General features: G+C 41.6%; 1 protein-coding gene across 1 annotated transcript in view; it reads left to right on the plus strand.

Annotated features, from left to right (window-relative positions):
- The window catches only part of LOC124049094 (junction-mediating and -regulatory protein-like), a 72,424-nt gene that overhangs the window by 39,753 nt on the left and 15,085 nt on the right, over positions 1-17,586 (plus strand). The window contains exon 2 of the mRNA XM_046370439.1: positions 2,813-2,986. Within this exon, the coding sequence (XP_046226395.1) occupies positions 2,813-2,986 (174 nt within the window). The remainder of the gene's footprint in view (positions 1-2,812; positions 2,987-17,586) is intronic.

Raw genomic sequence — 17,586 nt, forward strand, 5'->3', positions numbered from 1 at the left:
GGTTATTGTCCTGTTGAAAAACAAATGATAGTCCTAAGTGCAAACCAGATGGGATGGCATATCGCTTCAGCATGCTGTGGTAGCCATGCTGGTTAAGTGTGCCTTGAATTCTAAGTAAATCACCAACTGTGTCACCAGCAAAGCACCATCACACCTCCTCCATACTTCACGGGGGAACCACACATGCAGAGATCATCTGTTCGCCTACTCTGCGTCTCACAAAAACACGGCGGTTGGAACCAAAAATCTCACATTTGGACTCACCGGTCTAATGTCCATTGCTTGTGTTTCTTGGCCCAAGCAAGTATCTTCTTCCTATTGGTGTCATTTAGAGTTACCAGCCTCAGAAAGTGCAGCCCAAATAAATGCTTCACAGAGTTCAAGTAACAGACACATCACAACATCAACTGTTCAGAAGACTCCGTGAATCAGGCCTTCATGGTCGAATTGCTGCAAAGAAACTACTAAAGGACACCAATTAGAAGAAGATACTTGCTTGGGCCAAGAAACATGAGCAATGCATGAGCAAAAAAGGAAATCTGTCCTTTTGGTCTGATAAGTCCAAATTTGAGATGTTTTTGTTCCAACTGCCTTGTCTTTGTGAGATGCAGATTAGGTGAATGGATGATCTCCACATGTGTGGTTCCCACCGTGAAGCATGGAGGAGGAGGTGTGGGGGTGCTTTGCTGCTTACACTGATTTATTCAGAATTCAAGGCACACTTAACCAGCATGGCTACTACAGCATTCAGCAGCGATACACCATCCCATCTGGTTTGCGCTTAGTGGGACTATAATTTGTTTTTCAACACCTACAGGCTGTGTGAGGGCTATTTGACCAAGAAGGAGAGTGATGGAGTGCTGCGTCAGATGACCTGGCCTCCACAATGACCCGACCTCAACCCAATTGAGATGGTTTGGGACGAGTTGGACCGCAGAGTGAAGGAAAAGCAGCCAACAAGTGCTCAGCATATGTGGGAACTCCTTCAAGACTGTCGGAAAAGCATTCCAGGTGAAGCTGGTTGAGAGAATGCCAAGAGTGTGCAAAGCTGTCATCAAGGCAATGTAAGGCTTCTTTCAAAAATCTAAATATATTTAGATTTGTTTACAGTTTTTGGTTACTACATTATTCCATATGTGTTATTTCATAGTTTTTATGTCTTCAGCAATTATTTTACAGTGTAGAACATAGTAAATGAATGGAATGAGTAGGTGTGTCCAAACTTTTGACTTGTACTGTATGTATTGGATAACTGCACAATTATTTAGGCTTTTTGGGGCTTGGCCTCATTAAACGTCTTTAATGTGGGGCTCATACATTTATTTTATTTTATTTATTTATTTCACCTTTATTTAACCAGGTAGGCTAGTTGAGAACAAGTTCTCATTTACAGTTCTCATGGTGACCTGGCCAAGATAAAGCAAAGCAGTTCAACTCATACAACAACACATAGTTACACATGAAATAAACAAACTTACAGTCAATAATACAGTAGAAAAAGTATATATACAGTGTGTGCAAATGAGGTAGGATAAGAGAGGTAAGGCAATAAATAGGCCATGGTAGCGAAGTAATTACATTAGCAAGGATGAATGTGCAAGTAGAGATACTGGGGTGCGAAGGAGCAAGATAAATAAATAAATACAGTATGGGGATGAGGTAGTTGGATGGGATATTTACAGATGAGCTATGTACAGGTGCAGTGATCTATGAGCTGCTCTGACAGCTGGTGCTTAAAGCTAGTGAGGGAGATATGAGTCTCCAGCTTCAGTGATTTTTGCAGTTTGTTCCAGTCATTGGCAGCAGAGAACTGGAAGGAAAGAAATGTATGTAATTTATGGCTAATCAGGCTGAAGTAGCATCACTCTTGAATTTTCGGTCAAAGCTTTAATCAATGCTTTATTATGCTTTTGAAGGACACTTACGGTTTTGGCAGGAAATACCGGGTTACCTGGGAGAAAAGTGATTTATTCTCGGGATGGAACATTTTGTCAAATACCGGGAAAATATTCAACCCTAGTTGTTCCGATATATGATTAAATTGACTATCGTGAAATGACATTGACGATATATAGTGTAATGCAAGACTATACACTATTGGAACTTTACAGATCACAACTGTGCAGTTTTATTAGTTAGGCTGTATCAGTTTGTTCAAAATGAAGTCTAAATGAATGAATTAAACCTTATCTTTTCTGCCGTACTAAGATTATTTAATGAGAATGTTACGATAATATCATAAATAAAGGGGGAAAAAATGTCACCGTCTGGAATGATCTAGTCATTAACGGAGCAAACCGATTTAAGTACCATATTGTAGAAGAGGTCTCCCCAAGTATTTCTCAACCTTAATGGCCACAGACACATAAACATTTACACATGCTCACACACATGCTTGTGCACTGCACACACGCTCAATCCTTCTCATTTTACCAGTACTGTAACTTTTGGTAAATACTTTTTTTCTCTCTGTGCAGCTGGTGAAAGAGCTCTTTGTTTAGACAGCCATTATGAAATGGTATGTGCTGGGGCCGAGACCACCACACACTGTGCCAGTTACTCCTGTGAATCAGCAATGGAACTAGTTTCAACACAGTCTGAAATATGAGCTATTCTTGACCATTGTTAGCGCCTTTCCTATAACACCGTATTCAGAGGCACAGAATAAACTTCTTCAAACTTTGCCCCATCTTTTCCTGTTTCTTCTTCTAATCCTCCTAAACCAGTCTGGCTGCTAAAATGTTTTATTTGGTTCCTTTTTATTTTTGATGTTTTGCTGAATTGTTTAATGATCTTCTTTGTGGGTGTGTAGCTGCTGGAGAGGCACCGGGCCATGGAGAGTATGGTGGAGCTGCTGCAGGTGTATCCAGAGGAGGATGAGGCCTATGGAGAGTTACTGGAGGCTACAACACAACTCTACCACTACCTGCTACAGCCCTTCAGAGACATGAGAGAGCTGGCCATGCTGCGCAGACAGCAGATCAAGGTAACACACACACTAGGGCTGGGCGATATATCAAATTAATTAGATACATTTGAATTTATGGGGCCACCCGAGTGGCGCAGCGGTCTAAGGTACTGCATCACAGTGCTAGAGGCATTACTACAGACCTGGGTTCATTCCCGGGTTGTACCACAACTGGCTGTGGCCGGGAGTCCCATAGGACTGCGCACAATTTGGGGTTTGGCCGGTGAGGCCTTTACTTGGCTCATCGCGCTCTAGTGACACCTTGTGGCAGGTGCGGGTGCTTGCGGGCTGACCTCGGTCGCCAGTTGAATGGTGTTTTCGCCGACACATTGGTGCGGCTGGCTTCCGGGTATAGCGCGGTTAGGCGGGTCATGTCTCGGAGGACTCATGACTCCACCTTCTCCTCTCCCGAGCATGTTGGGGAGTTGCAGTGATGAGACACTTCCGCTGACGTCGTCCTTCCGCATCTGTGAAAATTGGAAGGTGGGAGATTGTCAATTGTTTATCATCTAAATATACTGGTGTTCCCTCATGTACTTTCTATATTGATTCATTGTTAGTAAATATATATATATATATACATAAATAAATTAAAAAAGGTGGCAGAGCCAGGAGTTGTGTTGTGTCAGACCATGAGACATGTTTTGTGTCGCACTGCTTTGCTTTATTCTTGGCCAGGTCCCAGTTGTAAATGAGAACTTGTTCTCAGATTAGCCAATATTTGGTTAAATGAAGGTGAAATAAATAAATAAAATGATAAAAACTATTATGACCCCCAGACTATGGAAAGATGATTCTCAATGAAAATGATGGTGTTCTCCGTTTTTTTTATGGCCATGGGACTTTTCTGAAGTAGGTACATTCAATCTGCCAACCTCTGAACCATCTGGGCTACACACACTGTGGAAAGGGGAGTCTCTCACGAACACTTACATATCGGTTGTTTTGCTCTAGGATCCATCTAAACTAGTCTGAAGGTAGCCAGGTACCAGTTGAAAAAATGAATGGAAGTATATATGGAGGTAGTTTAGTGCCTAAAATAGGGTTAAATACATAACCAAAACAATAACATATTTCCTGATCTTTTATCTCTCAGATATAGAACAGAGACTTCAGAACAAACTTCCTTTAGATGTTTTGGAGGAACTATCTGTTTATCCATGTAAAAATGATGAATTGGTGTTTGCGAGGTGTTTCTGGTGCGATTTGTTTTTTTTTAAAGCGATGATGTGAAAAGTAGTTGTATTTAGATCCAAAAAAAAAATCGAAAACCCAGTTTAGCATGTCTTTGCAGGGGACTCTTATTTATATTATATGACATAAGTCATCGTGCTGCAGCATAATATCCTGCTGCTAGGAACCTTTGAACAATTACAGAGATCATACGTTTCACCTGCGTGTTTCACTATGTCTAATCTACAGTAGGGGGAGTGATACACATGACCTCTGCACTTGTTACAATGTTGTCACCACAGTTATAAACTCATTGTGCAATAGTTACATTGCAACAGTAAAAAAATATATAATTTATCCAAACAAATTGAATCATATTTGCAAAAACATTTACTTATAGTTTTACAATTTGATTAATACAAATAAACTATGTGCAATGCAAAGCGTGTGAAGTGTACAAATAGTCTATTTAGAGTTAATTTAACATCATTTTGTCATTCTAAATTGTTTTTTCCCCTTCTTCTTCATAAGTAAAGGATCTGACTGAATAAAACACACTAAATGTATGCATCTTGGATGTCATAAGGTGAATGCACCAATTTGTAAGTCGCTCTGGATAAGAGCGTCTGCTAAATGACTTAAATGTTAAATGTTAAATGAGACACGATTGAAAAAGGCAAAAAATAAATAAAATATTTTGTTTTAGCACGATGTTCCAAATGACTATTACAAGAATCAAGGTTTTTATTTTTTCCCCAATTTTATGAGTTTGTCTTTTTGGGCTTGTCTCTTTCTCTCCTTCTGTGTTCTGTGCACCTTCACACACAGACACCAAGCCCCTCCCTCTGCCACTCACAACATCAAAGACGAAAGATCATCATCTTCCTCTCTGATAACAAGCAGTTTCAACTTGCTATTTGCATTTGAGGTTTGGGCCAATGCAATCAGTCATATGGACACCGAAACAGATTGAGACAATATTTTATTGTAATAGAGGATAACCTAATGATAACCTTTTTATGTCTCATGTGCAGAAATGTAAAACAGAGAAGACTCTACAAAAACGGAAGTATCAATGAACATGATTGGGGATAATTAATGGTCAGTTTCTTTTGTGAGTGGCACCATGTACCTCTAGCAGCATTTTAGCTACAAACTGCTATACTAGCTGTCTCGTCTGTGTTTTATAAATGTGCAATGAGCATAAAAAGACGCAGTTATGTAAGGAATTGGCAACTCGTTCCCATTCTGAGAAATAAGCATATTATGATCCTTGATTTCAACATCTAAACATAGTGAACAGGCTATGTTTTTCAAACAGTTTGAGTCAGACAGGGGAATGTATTCATAACAGTTCAAGTGTTCTACATTGTTAGCAAGCAAATACATCCAAGTTGTCTAGACTTTAAATATAAAGATTAGTTGGCTACTCACTAGCAGGTGTGCTTGTGCTTGAGAGATTGCTTATGAGACCTGTGTTAATGTTATATACTGCCTGCTACCAGAAGTTAGTTATTATTAGTGGATGTGCATTGAGCATGGTTCTGGTAAACATTTTTTTTTAAAAGGGCAGTGATTATTGCAAAAAAGTAGGTTAAACTATTTAGATAAAAATAAAAATCCAGAAAATCACATTGTATGATTTTTAAGTAATTAATTTGCATTTTATTGCATGACATAAGTATTTGATCATAAAAGCAGAACTTAATATTTGGGACAGAAACCTTTGTTTGCAATTACAGAGATCATACGTTTCCTGTAGTTCTTGACCAGGTTTGCATACACTGCAGCAGGGATTTTGGCCCACTCCTCCATACAGACCTTCTCCAGATCCTTCAGGTTTCGGGGCTGTTGCTGGGCAGTACGGACTTTCAGCTCCCTCCAAAGATTTTCTATTGGGTTCAGGTCTGGAGACTGGCTAGGCCACTCCAGGACCTTGAGATGCTTCTTACGGAGCCACTCCTTAGTTGCCCTGGCTGTGTGTTTCGGGTCGTGGTCATGCTGGGAGACCCAGCCACGACCCATCTTCAATGCTCTTACTGAGGGAAGGAGGTTGTTGGCCAAGATCTCGCGATACATGGCCCCATCCATCCTCCCCTCAATACGGTGCAGTCGTCCTATCCCCTTTGCAGAAAAGCATCCCCAAAGAATGATGTTTCCACCTCCATGCTTCATGCTTGGGATGGTGTTCTTGGGGTTGTACTCATCCTTCTTCTTCCTCCAAACACCGCGAGTGGAGTTTAGACCCAAAAGTGTCAGGACCCGGTTACGAACCCGGGTCTCCGGAGTGAGAAACAGTCACTAAACCAACTGAGCCACGAATAGTCAGCAGAACCCAGAAGATGAGGCAGACACAGCAGTACTTGACGGTGTATTTAATGAAGTAAAAAGTGAAGTTCTTCAGGAAAACATGTAACTCCACAACCTCAAAAGGAATTCCACAAGAACAAAGGTAATCCTCCAAGACAAAAAGGTAAATCCACAAGGTGGAAGTTATAGCACAAAAAGCCTCAAAAGATACTCAAAAACAAACAAACAAGAACAAAATACAGAATTCCACAAGAGAGTCCACCGGGATCAACAAGAGTTCACAGAGTACTAGGGCTGGGTGCTAACATACAAACACAGAGCAAAGAACTGAGTAAAACAAAGGGTTTAAATACAATCAGGGGAAACGAGGCACAGGTGCAAATAATAATGGGGATCAAGGGAAAACAAAAGATCAAAAGGCACAATGGGGGCATCTAGTGACCAAAAACCGGAACAACCCTGGCCAAATCCTGACAGAAAGCTCTATTTTTGTCTCATCAGACCACATGACCTTTTCCCATTCCTCCTTTGGATCATCCAGATGGTCATTGGCAAACTTCAGACAGACCTGGACATGCGCTGGCTTGAGCAGGGGGACCTTGCGTGCACTGCAGGATTTTAATCCATGACGGTGTAGTGTGTTACTAATGGTTTTCTTTGAGACTGTGGTCCCTGCTCTCTTCACGTCATTGACCAGGTCCTGCCGTGTAGTTCTGGGCTGATCCCTCACCTTCCTCATGATCATTGATGCCCCATGAGGTGAGATCTTGCATGGAGCCCCAGACTGAGGGTGATGAACCGTCATCTTGAACTTCTTCCATTTTGTAATAATTGCGCCAACAGTTGTTGCCTTCTCGCCAAGCTGCTTGCTTATTGTCCTGTAGCCCATCCCAGCCTTGTGCAGGTCTACAATTTTATCCCTGATGTCCTTACACAGCTCTGGTCTTGGCCATTGTGGAGAGGTTGGAGTCTGTTTGATTGAGTGTATGGACAGGTGTCTTTTATACAGGTAACGAGTTCAAACAGGTGCAGTTAATACAGGTAAGGAGTGGAGAACAGGAGGGCTTCTTGAAAAACTAACAGGTCTGTGAGAGCCGGAATTCTTACTGGTTGGTAGACCTCTACATGCTTTGTAAGTAGGAAAACCTGCAAAATCGGCAGTGTATCAAATACTTGTTCTCCCCACTGTATATATACAGTAACAGTCAAAAGTTTGGATTTTAGATTCAAGGCAAAGGGTGGCTATTTTGAAGAATCTAAAATCTCAAATATATTTTGAATTGTTTAACACTTGTTTGATTACTACATGATTCTATATGTGTTATTTCATAGTTTTGATGTCTTCACTATTATTTTACAATGTAGAAATGAGTAAAAATAAAGAAAAGTAGGTGTCCAAACTTTTGACTGGTACTGTAGTACAGTGCAAATTACAATACAAGATCTATACAATGGCTGTGTCTCTTCACAGTCCCCTTTGTGCAGTAAAGTGTTCTTTTGTCTGTTTTTTTGTACTGTTTTTATTGCTAGTTTGAGTTACCAGGGGTGGCAGAGAGTTCCATGTAGTCATGGCTCGATTTAATACTGTGCTTTTCCTAGCCTCTGTTCTGGGGACTGTGAAGATACCTCTGGTTACATGTCTCAAGTTGTACCGATGAGTGTCCGAACTGTGTGCCAACTGCTTGAACAGAGAGTTTGGAACCTTCTATACATCAAAGACCAATAGTGACGCAGTCAACTCTGAACTAGGAGAGACTGACATGCGTGTTACTGACACTTTACCTCCGTGTACATATAAGTGCGATACGTGCTGCTTTGTTCTGGACCAACTGGAATTGACTTATTTCCTTCTTTGCCGCACATGACCACACAGTTGGGCAGTATTCCAGGTGCAACACAACTAGGGCCTGTAGGACCTGTCTTGTCGACTGAGATGTCAAGAAGGTAGAGTAACGCCCTATCATGGACAGACCTCTCCCCATTTTAGCAAATATTGAGTCTATATGTTTTGACCATGACAGCTTGCTATCTATGGTTACACACAGCCGTTTAGTCTCCTCAACTTGTTCAATAGCCACATTATTCAATACTAGAGCTGAACAAGTTATAGCGTTGAGCTAATGATTTGTCCAAAAGTGATGCTTTTATTTTATATTATATTTAGCACCAGTCTATTGATAGTTATCCATTCTAAAACTGACTGGAGCTCTATGTTAACTGTCTCTCTTATTTTTTTTAAACCTTTGCAGCCAATGTATATATTGTTGAGTTGTCAGAATACATAGACATACAGGCTTTATTCAAGGTGAGTGAAAGGTCATTTGTAAAAACAAAACAATAATGGCTCTAGCCGGCTGCCCTGCGGTACACCACACTCAACTGAATTTGCATGAGAGAGGCTTCCGTGAACGAAAATCCTCTGTTCTATTAGATAGGTAACTCTCAATCCACAATAAGGCAGAGGATGCAAATCCAAAACACCTACGTTTTTTCAGCAATAGGTTATGATCAATGACAAAACTACACTGAAGTCTAACAAAACAGCTCCCACAATCTTCTTACTATCAATTTATTTCAGCCAATCATCAGTCATTTGTGTCAGTGCCGAGCACGTTGAGTGCCTTTCCCTATAAGCATACTAAATGTTTTGTTTTCTGTAAAATAACTTTGTATTTGATTAAAGAAAAATGTTCTAAAAGTTTGCTAAACATTTGTAACAGGATGATTGGTCGGCTATTTGAACCATTAAAGGGTGGGCCAAAAGCTCTTTGACAGACAGCAGCATACACTCTAATACACATTATTTCTTAAGTCCTATCTACTGACATTAGGGTTAGCTTCTGTGGCTAACTGGACTGACGAGATGGTGGGATGAAATTGCTCCTAGTTTTGTTGTTGTCCTACTCCACTGTAATGGTTAAGGCTAAGCTGATCCTAGGTATGTGGTTAACACTAACCTCTACCCGCAATATGATGGTGTGTGTGTGTGTGTGTGTGATGGGGGGGGATCAGATCAGCTGAGCCCGCCTGCCTTCCTGCCCAGAGCAGCTTAACCAACAGTAGAAGTATTAGTGCTGTGGTCAGTACTCAGGCTCTAAACCAAACCAGGCTGGAATACTGCTCAGCACACACATACACCTCTCCTCTCTTCTCTTCAGCTGCTTATCATTCTGTTCAGTCTCTTTCTCCCACTCCCCTCTCGCCTTACTCTCTGCCTCTCTCCCCCTCTCTCTGTCTTTCTGTCTCTCTCCTTCCTTTCCTTGCCCTCTCCCCTCTCTCTCTGAGGGTGTTGTGTTAGTGAGGATTTTGTGTTATTTTACTCATCTCTTGTGAGGGTTCAGCCTATAGTCATGGAGGTTGGGGTGATTTCCCCTGTTTGTCTTTGGCCACATCACATTCTTCACCCAGCATGGCTGTCTGTGGCGCTGCACTGGTCACACACATACATGCATACATACATGGCCATGTGTAAGGAGAGTTCCTTCAGAATACAATGCAGCATTATGAGATCCGGGTAGAACCTGCTTCCCGGTAGGTACAGATCTAGGATCATTTGGGAAGGATTACCCTCCCCAAATCCTAACACCAACCATTTGGAGGAGAAACGCTGAACTGACCTTGAATCAGCGTCTAGGGTAGGGTAACCCTGTGAGATATGCAGGAAGGATCTGGGCTCGTTGGATAATCCTACCAGTGTGGTCAAAGCTGCTCCACTGATCTGCTCTCCTCTAGTACACCTGCCAGATGTCCAGAACCTGGAGCAATGATATGTCTCAGTAATCCTACCTGCTACCAGGGTTTCCGTTAGCCGGTAGTAGCTGGCCTTTGTCCGGTAAAAAAATGAAACAGCCGATAAATAGAATTGGTAAAAATCTCATTGTGAATCTCAATCATTTCATTGATGGAAATACCAGTTGATGGAAATACATTTGACTGGTCATGCTTATCGGTCTATTGGTTCATTTGCATACTTTAGTGTAATTAAATTGGTGCGTTTACAGTATATTTGTTATGCATCTTTTTTTATCACACTCGTACAGCATACAGATACAGAGCCTTTAAGTGGAAAATCTGTCAGACGCTGCTAGAGCTGCTGCTGCAGCATCTTGTGGTGCTTTCAAGACATCTTGGAACTCTGAAAATACGATGTGAAATAATGACGTCAGAGATCTTCAGGTCGGAAAGTCAGAGCTCTAGAAAGAGTTCCCGAGTTGGAATTCCTAGTTGTGTGACTGTTCAAATAAATGTTTGTAGTCAGAGCTCATAATACATATTATGAGGCATGTCTTTCCTTGCTTCAAAGTAGCCTAGAGGAGTTTCTCACTTTCTAAATGGATATTTTCATCTCTGTCACATGAAACTGTTGGCATGTGCAGTGCCTTTTTGACAACTGTGTTTTCCTGCTAATTGTATTATGGAAATCACATTCCCGCATAGTCTACTGCCTTGTGCGCATTGCTACACTTATAATGTGAAGAAATAATAGTTTATCAACATTTTAAGCTAAACGTTCTGATCTGTTGCTTTTTAACATATTTGTTTATGTATCCTAGGCCTACTGCTTGTTTGAATTTGGGATCTATTGTCCCACAACTGTCTGTTTGGAATATGTCATGTCTTTCTCAAAGAACTGACCAATAGACTAGGTAGCCTAAACTTTTCTAATATAGTAGATTGACATAGGCAAGTGATTTTGCTGTTCCTTACTTGTCTTGTTGGCCGAGGAAAAGTAAATGTGGACAGTTATTTTAACATGTTCAAAGGGCACATCAGAATTGGGTAAGAATGACCGCACATCGTTGCATCCTTGACATGCCTGTTCTGTTAAGATAAATTACCATAGATTTCTGTCGTTCTGAGTGCTTTGGGTGTACGCCCTAATCAGGTTACGCACTCAATGCATATGGGTCCGGTACATTTCTAAAATGTCCGGTAAATTGAAAATGTTGCCGGTCAAATGTCCAGCGCCACATTTTCCTACTGAAAACCCTGCTGCCTACTGGGCTCTAATAAAGGAGAAAGTGCTTAGTGGGCTTGCTGGTAGTCCATTGTTAAATGTTAGATTTATAGGAGGGGCTGCAGTACTGTATATTCTATCCACCATAGAAACCCAGAACTGTTGGCTCATCTTACATTTACATTTACATTTAAGTCATTTAGCAGACGCTCTTATCCAGAGCGACTTACAAATTGGTGCAATCACCTTATGACATCCAGTGGGACAGTCACTTACAATAGTGCATCTAAAGCTTAGGGGGTGGGGTGAGAGGGATTACTTAACCTATTAGGTTTCCTTAAAGAGGTGGGGTTTCAGGTGTCTCCGGATGGTGATTGACTCCGCTGTCCTGGCGTCGTGAGGGAGTTTGTTCCACCATTGGGGGCCAGGGCAGCGAACAGTTTTGACTGGGCTGAGCGGGAGCTGTACTTCCTCAGTGGTAGGGAGGCGAGCAGGCCAGAGGTGGATGAACGCAGTGCTTGTTTGGGTGTAGGGCCTGATCAGAGCCTGGAGGTACTGAGACAGCTCCGTGTAGCGGATGGATAGTGGAGAGAACGGTCTTAGTTAATATCTAAGGTTTCCACACACTTGTCCTTATTTGTGATGACAATTACAAAATATTAGTAAATCCCTAAACTCTGCTATATCATGAGCTAAGTAGATCCGTCTGGGATAGTTAGTCAGCTTTTTTGCTGACTCAGCCTCAGTCCAATCACCTGTTGACCTCAGGTGAAACCAACGAGCCAACGGCTGGAAACAAAGCTGTATGCAAATGAACCCCAATACCAGACGGGCCAGTCAGTTCTTGGTTGGGAGGATGTTGGATGTTGTGTTTTCTCCCAGACTGATGAGTCAGTAGAACGGCCCTGCTGTATACAGCTGGCTGTTTCATTAAAGGAGGAGTCTATGTATCACTGAGAGGAAGGAAGAGAGAGAGAGAACAGGGGGAGGGAGAGGAGAGACAGGTGGGAGAGGACAAAGAGGGGAGGATAGGGTATTTGCATGTGTTTTGCATTGTGCTTGATGTTCAAAATGGTAAATGTTGCAAGTAATGTGAGGTGAGAAATGTAATGTGTAGAGTTGAGGGTAGGTTAGGTAGTCTCAATAGACTGCTATCAATGTCCCAAGGGAGAGATATAGCCTGCTAAAGTCACAGCCTCCTCTTACCTTCTCTGGGAGGGTGAATACACACACAGTGTCTGTGCTGACGCCTATTGTCCTAGTCGAAGGTGTAAATAAAGCCTGTCACCTCTAGAAAGGAAGAGGATGACAAGGCCAAGAGTTATATTTAGCTGTTTGAAGCTTTGCAGATGGAAATGAATACAATTGAGCAGACACATTATCTTATGATGAGGAGTTGCAATGGTCTGAACAAAGGCCTAAAATGAATAGCCGCCACCCTCCAAATGAGGATAGATTTTGGCATTGGCGGTTAAGATGTCTATTTTCCCAGCCACATTGGTTCGTGGTCAGGGCTCCACAGTGCGAACATTTCACTTGCATTTGTGAGAGATATAGTCAAGTATGACCACATTTATAGTAAAATAAATGCCCTAGTAGCAGCTTTCAAATTATTTCTGATGTTTTGTTTCATAGCCGGTAACTTAATCACACAACAAAGACCTATGAACCCTATATAGCCTATCCCACATCGCGCTGCGACACTGCCTGGCGTGAAGAGTTGTGGAAGATTCATTTTTAGAAGCCCTGCGCACAGGCATAAAAGTTGGTTTAATTTACTTGAAACAAAAGTCTACTGAAGTGAGACTTTGTTCTTGTGTTTCTTGGCTATTCACATTGTTTTGTTCACAAGCTATAGGTTGTTTTACAATGTTTGAGTTTCAACTGCTAGGGAAGAGAAGACAACACAGATACTAGTCACTCTCAATCTCATAGGCACAAACATGACCCAAGTCACATTACCACAGTAATCTCCAGCCCTTAAAGAGGCAGATGAACATTTGTCTCATCTGTGATAATTTGGTTAAAAAAACTCAGGTCACAAAAAATTTAATTAAACAAATCAAATTTTAGTTGTCACATACACGTGTTTAGCAGATTTTATCGCGTCTGTAGCAAAATGCTAGCTCCAACAGTGCTCCAATGTTTCTAGCTCCAACAGTGCAGTAATATCTAACAAGGTATATCTAACAATTTCACAACAATACACACAAGTCTAAAGTAAAGGAATGGAATTAAGAATATATAAATATTTGGCGAGAAATGTCAGTGGCATAGACTAAAACACAGTAGAATAGGGTAGAATACAGTACATACAGTTGAACATACAGTTGAAGTCAGAAGTTTACATACACTTATGTTGGAGTCATTAAAACTTGTTTATCAACCACTCCACAAATGTCTTGTTAACAAACTATAGTTTTGGAAAGTCGGTTAGGACATCTACTTTGTGCATGACACAAGTAATTTTTCCAACAATTGTTTACAGACAGATTATTTAACTTATAATTCACAGTATCACAATTCCAGTGGGTCAGATGTTTACATACACTAAGTTCACTGTGCCTTTAAAAAGCTTGGAAAATTCCAAAAAATGATGTCATGGCTTTAGATGCTTCTGATAGGCTAATTGACATAATTTGAGTCAATTGGAGGTGTACCTGTGGATGTATTTCAAGGCCTACATTTAAACTCAGTGCCTATTTGCTTGACATCATGGAAAAATCAAAACATAATCAACCAAGACCTCAGAAAAACAATTGTAGACCTCCACAAGTCTGGTTCATCCTTGGGAGCAATTTCTAAATGCCTGAAGGTACCTCGTTCAAATGTACAAACAACAGTAGACAAGTATAAACACCATGGGACCACGCAGCCATCAAACCGCTCAGGAAGGAGACCCGTTCTATCTCCTAGAGATTAACGTACCTTGGTGCGAAAAGTGCAAATCAATCCCAGAACAACAGCAAGCTGTTGTGAAGATGCTGGAGGAAACAGGTACAAAAGTATCTATATCCACAGTAAAACGAGTCCTATATCGATATAACCTGAAAGTCCGCTCAGCAAGGAAGAAGCCATGCTCCAAAACTGCCATAAAAAAAGCCTGACTACGGTTTGCAACTGCACATGGGGACAAAGAACGTACTTTTTGGAGAATTGTGCTCTGCTCTGATGAAACAAAAATAGAACTGTTGGCCAAAATGACCACCATTATGTTTGGAGGAAAAAGGGGGAGGTTTGCAAGCCGAAGAACACCATCCCAACCGTGAAGCAAGGGATCGCCACATAATATTTTGGGAGTGCTTTGCTGCATGAGGGACTGGTGCACTTCACAAAATAGACTACATCATGAGGAAGAGAAATTCTGTGAATATATTGAAGCAACATCTCAAGACATCAGTCAGGAAGTTAAAGCTTGGTCGCAAATAGGTCTTCCAACTGGACATTGACCCCAAGCATACTTCCAAAGTTGTGACAAGTCAAGGTATTGGAGTGGCCTTCACAAAGCCCTGACCTCAATCCTATAGAACATTTGTGGGCAGAACTGAAAAGGCGTGTGCGAGCAAGGAGGCCGACAAATCTGACTCAGTTACTCAAGCTCTGTCATGAGGAATGGGCCAAAATTCACCCAATTTATTGTGGGAAGCTTGTGGAAGGCTACCTGAAACGTTTGACCCAAGTTAAACCATTTTAAAGGCAGTGCTACCAAATACTAATTGAGTGTATGTAAACTTCTGACCCACTGGGCATGTGATTTAAGAAATAAAAGCTGAAATAAATCATTCTCTCTACCATTACTCTGACATTTCAGATTCTTAAAATAAAGCGGTGATCCTAACTGACCTAAGACAGGTACTTTTTACTAGGATTAAATGTCAGGAATTGTTTGGCTAAGGTGTATGTAAACTTCTGACTTCAACTGTACATATGCAAGTTATGAAAAATATGTAAACATTAAAATGACTAGTGTTCCATTATTAAAGTGGCCAGTGATTTCAAGTCTATCACTAGCACAGCTAGTGATAGCTATTTAACAGTCCGATGGCCTTGAGATAGAAGCTGTTTTTCAGTCTCTCGGTCCCAGCTTTGATGCACTTGTATTGACTTTGCCTCCTGGATGATAGCTGGGTGTAAAGCCAGTGGCTTGGATGGTTGTTGTCCTTTATGATCTTTTTTGGACTACTTGTGACATTGGGTCCTGTAGGTGTCCTGGGGGGCAGGTAGTTTGCCCCTGGTGATGCGTTGGGCAGACTGCACCACCATCTGGAGAGGCCTGCAGTTGCGGGCGGTGTAGTTGCCCTACCAGGCAGTGATACAACCCGACAAGATGCTCCTTCTGTAGCTCAGTTGGTAGAGCATGGCGCTTGTAACGCCAGGGTAGTGGGTTCTATCCCCGGGACCACCCATACGTAGAATGTATGCACACATGACTGTAAAGTCGCTTTGGATAAAAGCGTCTGCTAAATGGCATATCTATCTCAATTGTGCATCTGTAAAAGTTTGTGAGGGTTTTAGGTGCCAAGCCAAATATAATGAACCCCGATTATTACTTCTTACTTGTCATACATTTATTGTTTTAGAAACATTACAAAGCATACTCATCTATTTTTTTTAGTTTTGTTGTGTTGGTGTAATTGTAGCTCAAAAAAATATTTGGGCTGGTAGAAAATCCGAGTGTCTGGTGATTTTTTTATTTGTATCTACCTGCCACAGTGGCTGGTGGACCAAAAAGTTCATTTTAGGCTTGGGTCTGAACTGATAATGGGTATCGTTAGGCATGCTTTTGTTCAAGCCCAGCAATAACTACAATTCAAGTAATCAACCTATCGTGGTTTTCAAATCGCCAATTGTTTATTACTGTGTTAGAGCTGGGTTGGAACAAAAGCCTGCACACACTGCAGTCTATCAGCACTATAATTGCCCATCCCTGAACCCTAGCCCCTGCCAACATGCCAAGTGGAACAAGTGAATGAGGGATCTGATGAATGAAGGCATGAAGTGAATGAGTGTCAAGGACAAAGGAGAGTAGGTATAGGATGAATGGTGCATTGTGGGAAGGCCATATCGCGTGTTGGAGTGATGCTGCATGGGCATTCTGTTATAGCCAGGGTCAGAAGGCATGCATTAAAGTGATAGAAGGCAGTTTTAAGCATCTGTGATAAGGACCATGACACCGTGACACTGGTCTATCTGTTGTTTATCTTTGTGGTCTATCTGTAGTTATCTCAGCCTATGGCCCTGGAAACAGACCTGACTGCTATTTCTGCCTCATTCACTTTGACACCAACTGTCTGAAGCTGCAGATTACATAGTGGGCTGTAGAGGACGTGTGGAAAAATGGGCAGAAGAATGAAGGTATATTGAAGTCAAATTCTATTACTGGAGATAGTGTCAGTGTGTGTGTATAATTTAGTGGTGTGGGATTAGGTCATGGATAAATAGGGTGTCGTGTCTGAGATGAGACCCACACCACATGGTCCACACCACAGTGACACAGCAACGAGGAAGTGATGGCTGAGAGGGGGAGGGGCTTACTGGACCAGGTGGCAGACTGGACAGAAAACAACATAAAGACTCTCTGACATCATATCCACTCTTCTATTCGCATCTCATTATTCCATCCTCATACTTCTATTCTAGATTTCCCGATAACTTAATCTGTTCATGTCTTTAAGTCTTTCACTCCAAGAACACCTTATTTAACCAGAACCATGCCTGACCCACCTAGGCATACACACACAGACAACAGTCAACAACAAAATCAGGGAAACAGAGAACAATGGCATAGTAGAAATAGTGTATTTTACATGGGGTCAATAGCCCTTGGAAGGAAAGTCTGCAGTGAAGTGACTAGCCAGTGTTTACAGTAGGCCTATTTCTTTTAAGATGGACATCCCCATTGTTAGGGTGTTTCCATAGTTCCACAGCAGGATGTGTGGCCCAGATGTTAGTTAAAGTCTAAATGTTATAGTTTTTGTAGAGGGCTAATATTCCCTCTCTATTGGAGAATGGATACCCCAGCACTAAGGTCATGTCTAATTTTGTGGGACTGACTGAGTACTTTCCCTTCATCTTGCCTTTTCTCCCTATAAAACACTCTCTCTCTCTCTCTCTCCCTCTCTTCTCTCTCCCCCCTCTATCTACTCTCACCCCCTCTATCTACTCTCTCCCCCTCTAT

This window comes from Oncorhynchus gorbuscha, linkage group LG11 (genome assembly GCF_021184085.1).
Source record: "Oncorhynchus gorbuscha isolate QuinsamMale2020 ecotype Even-year linkage group LG11, OgorEven_v1.0, whole genome shotgun sequence".
Lineage (NCBI taxonomy): Eukaryota > Metazoa > Chordata > Actinopteri > Salmoniformes > Salmonidae > Oncorhynchus > Oncorhynchus gorbuscha.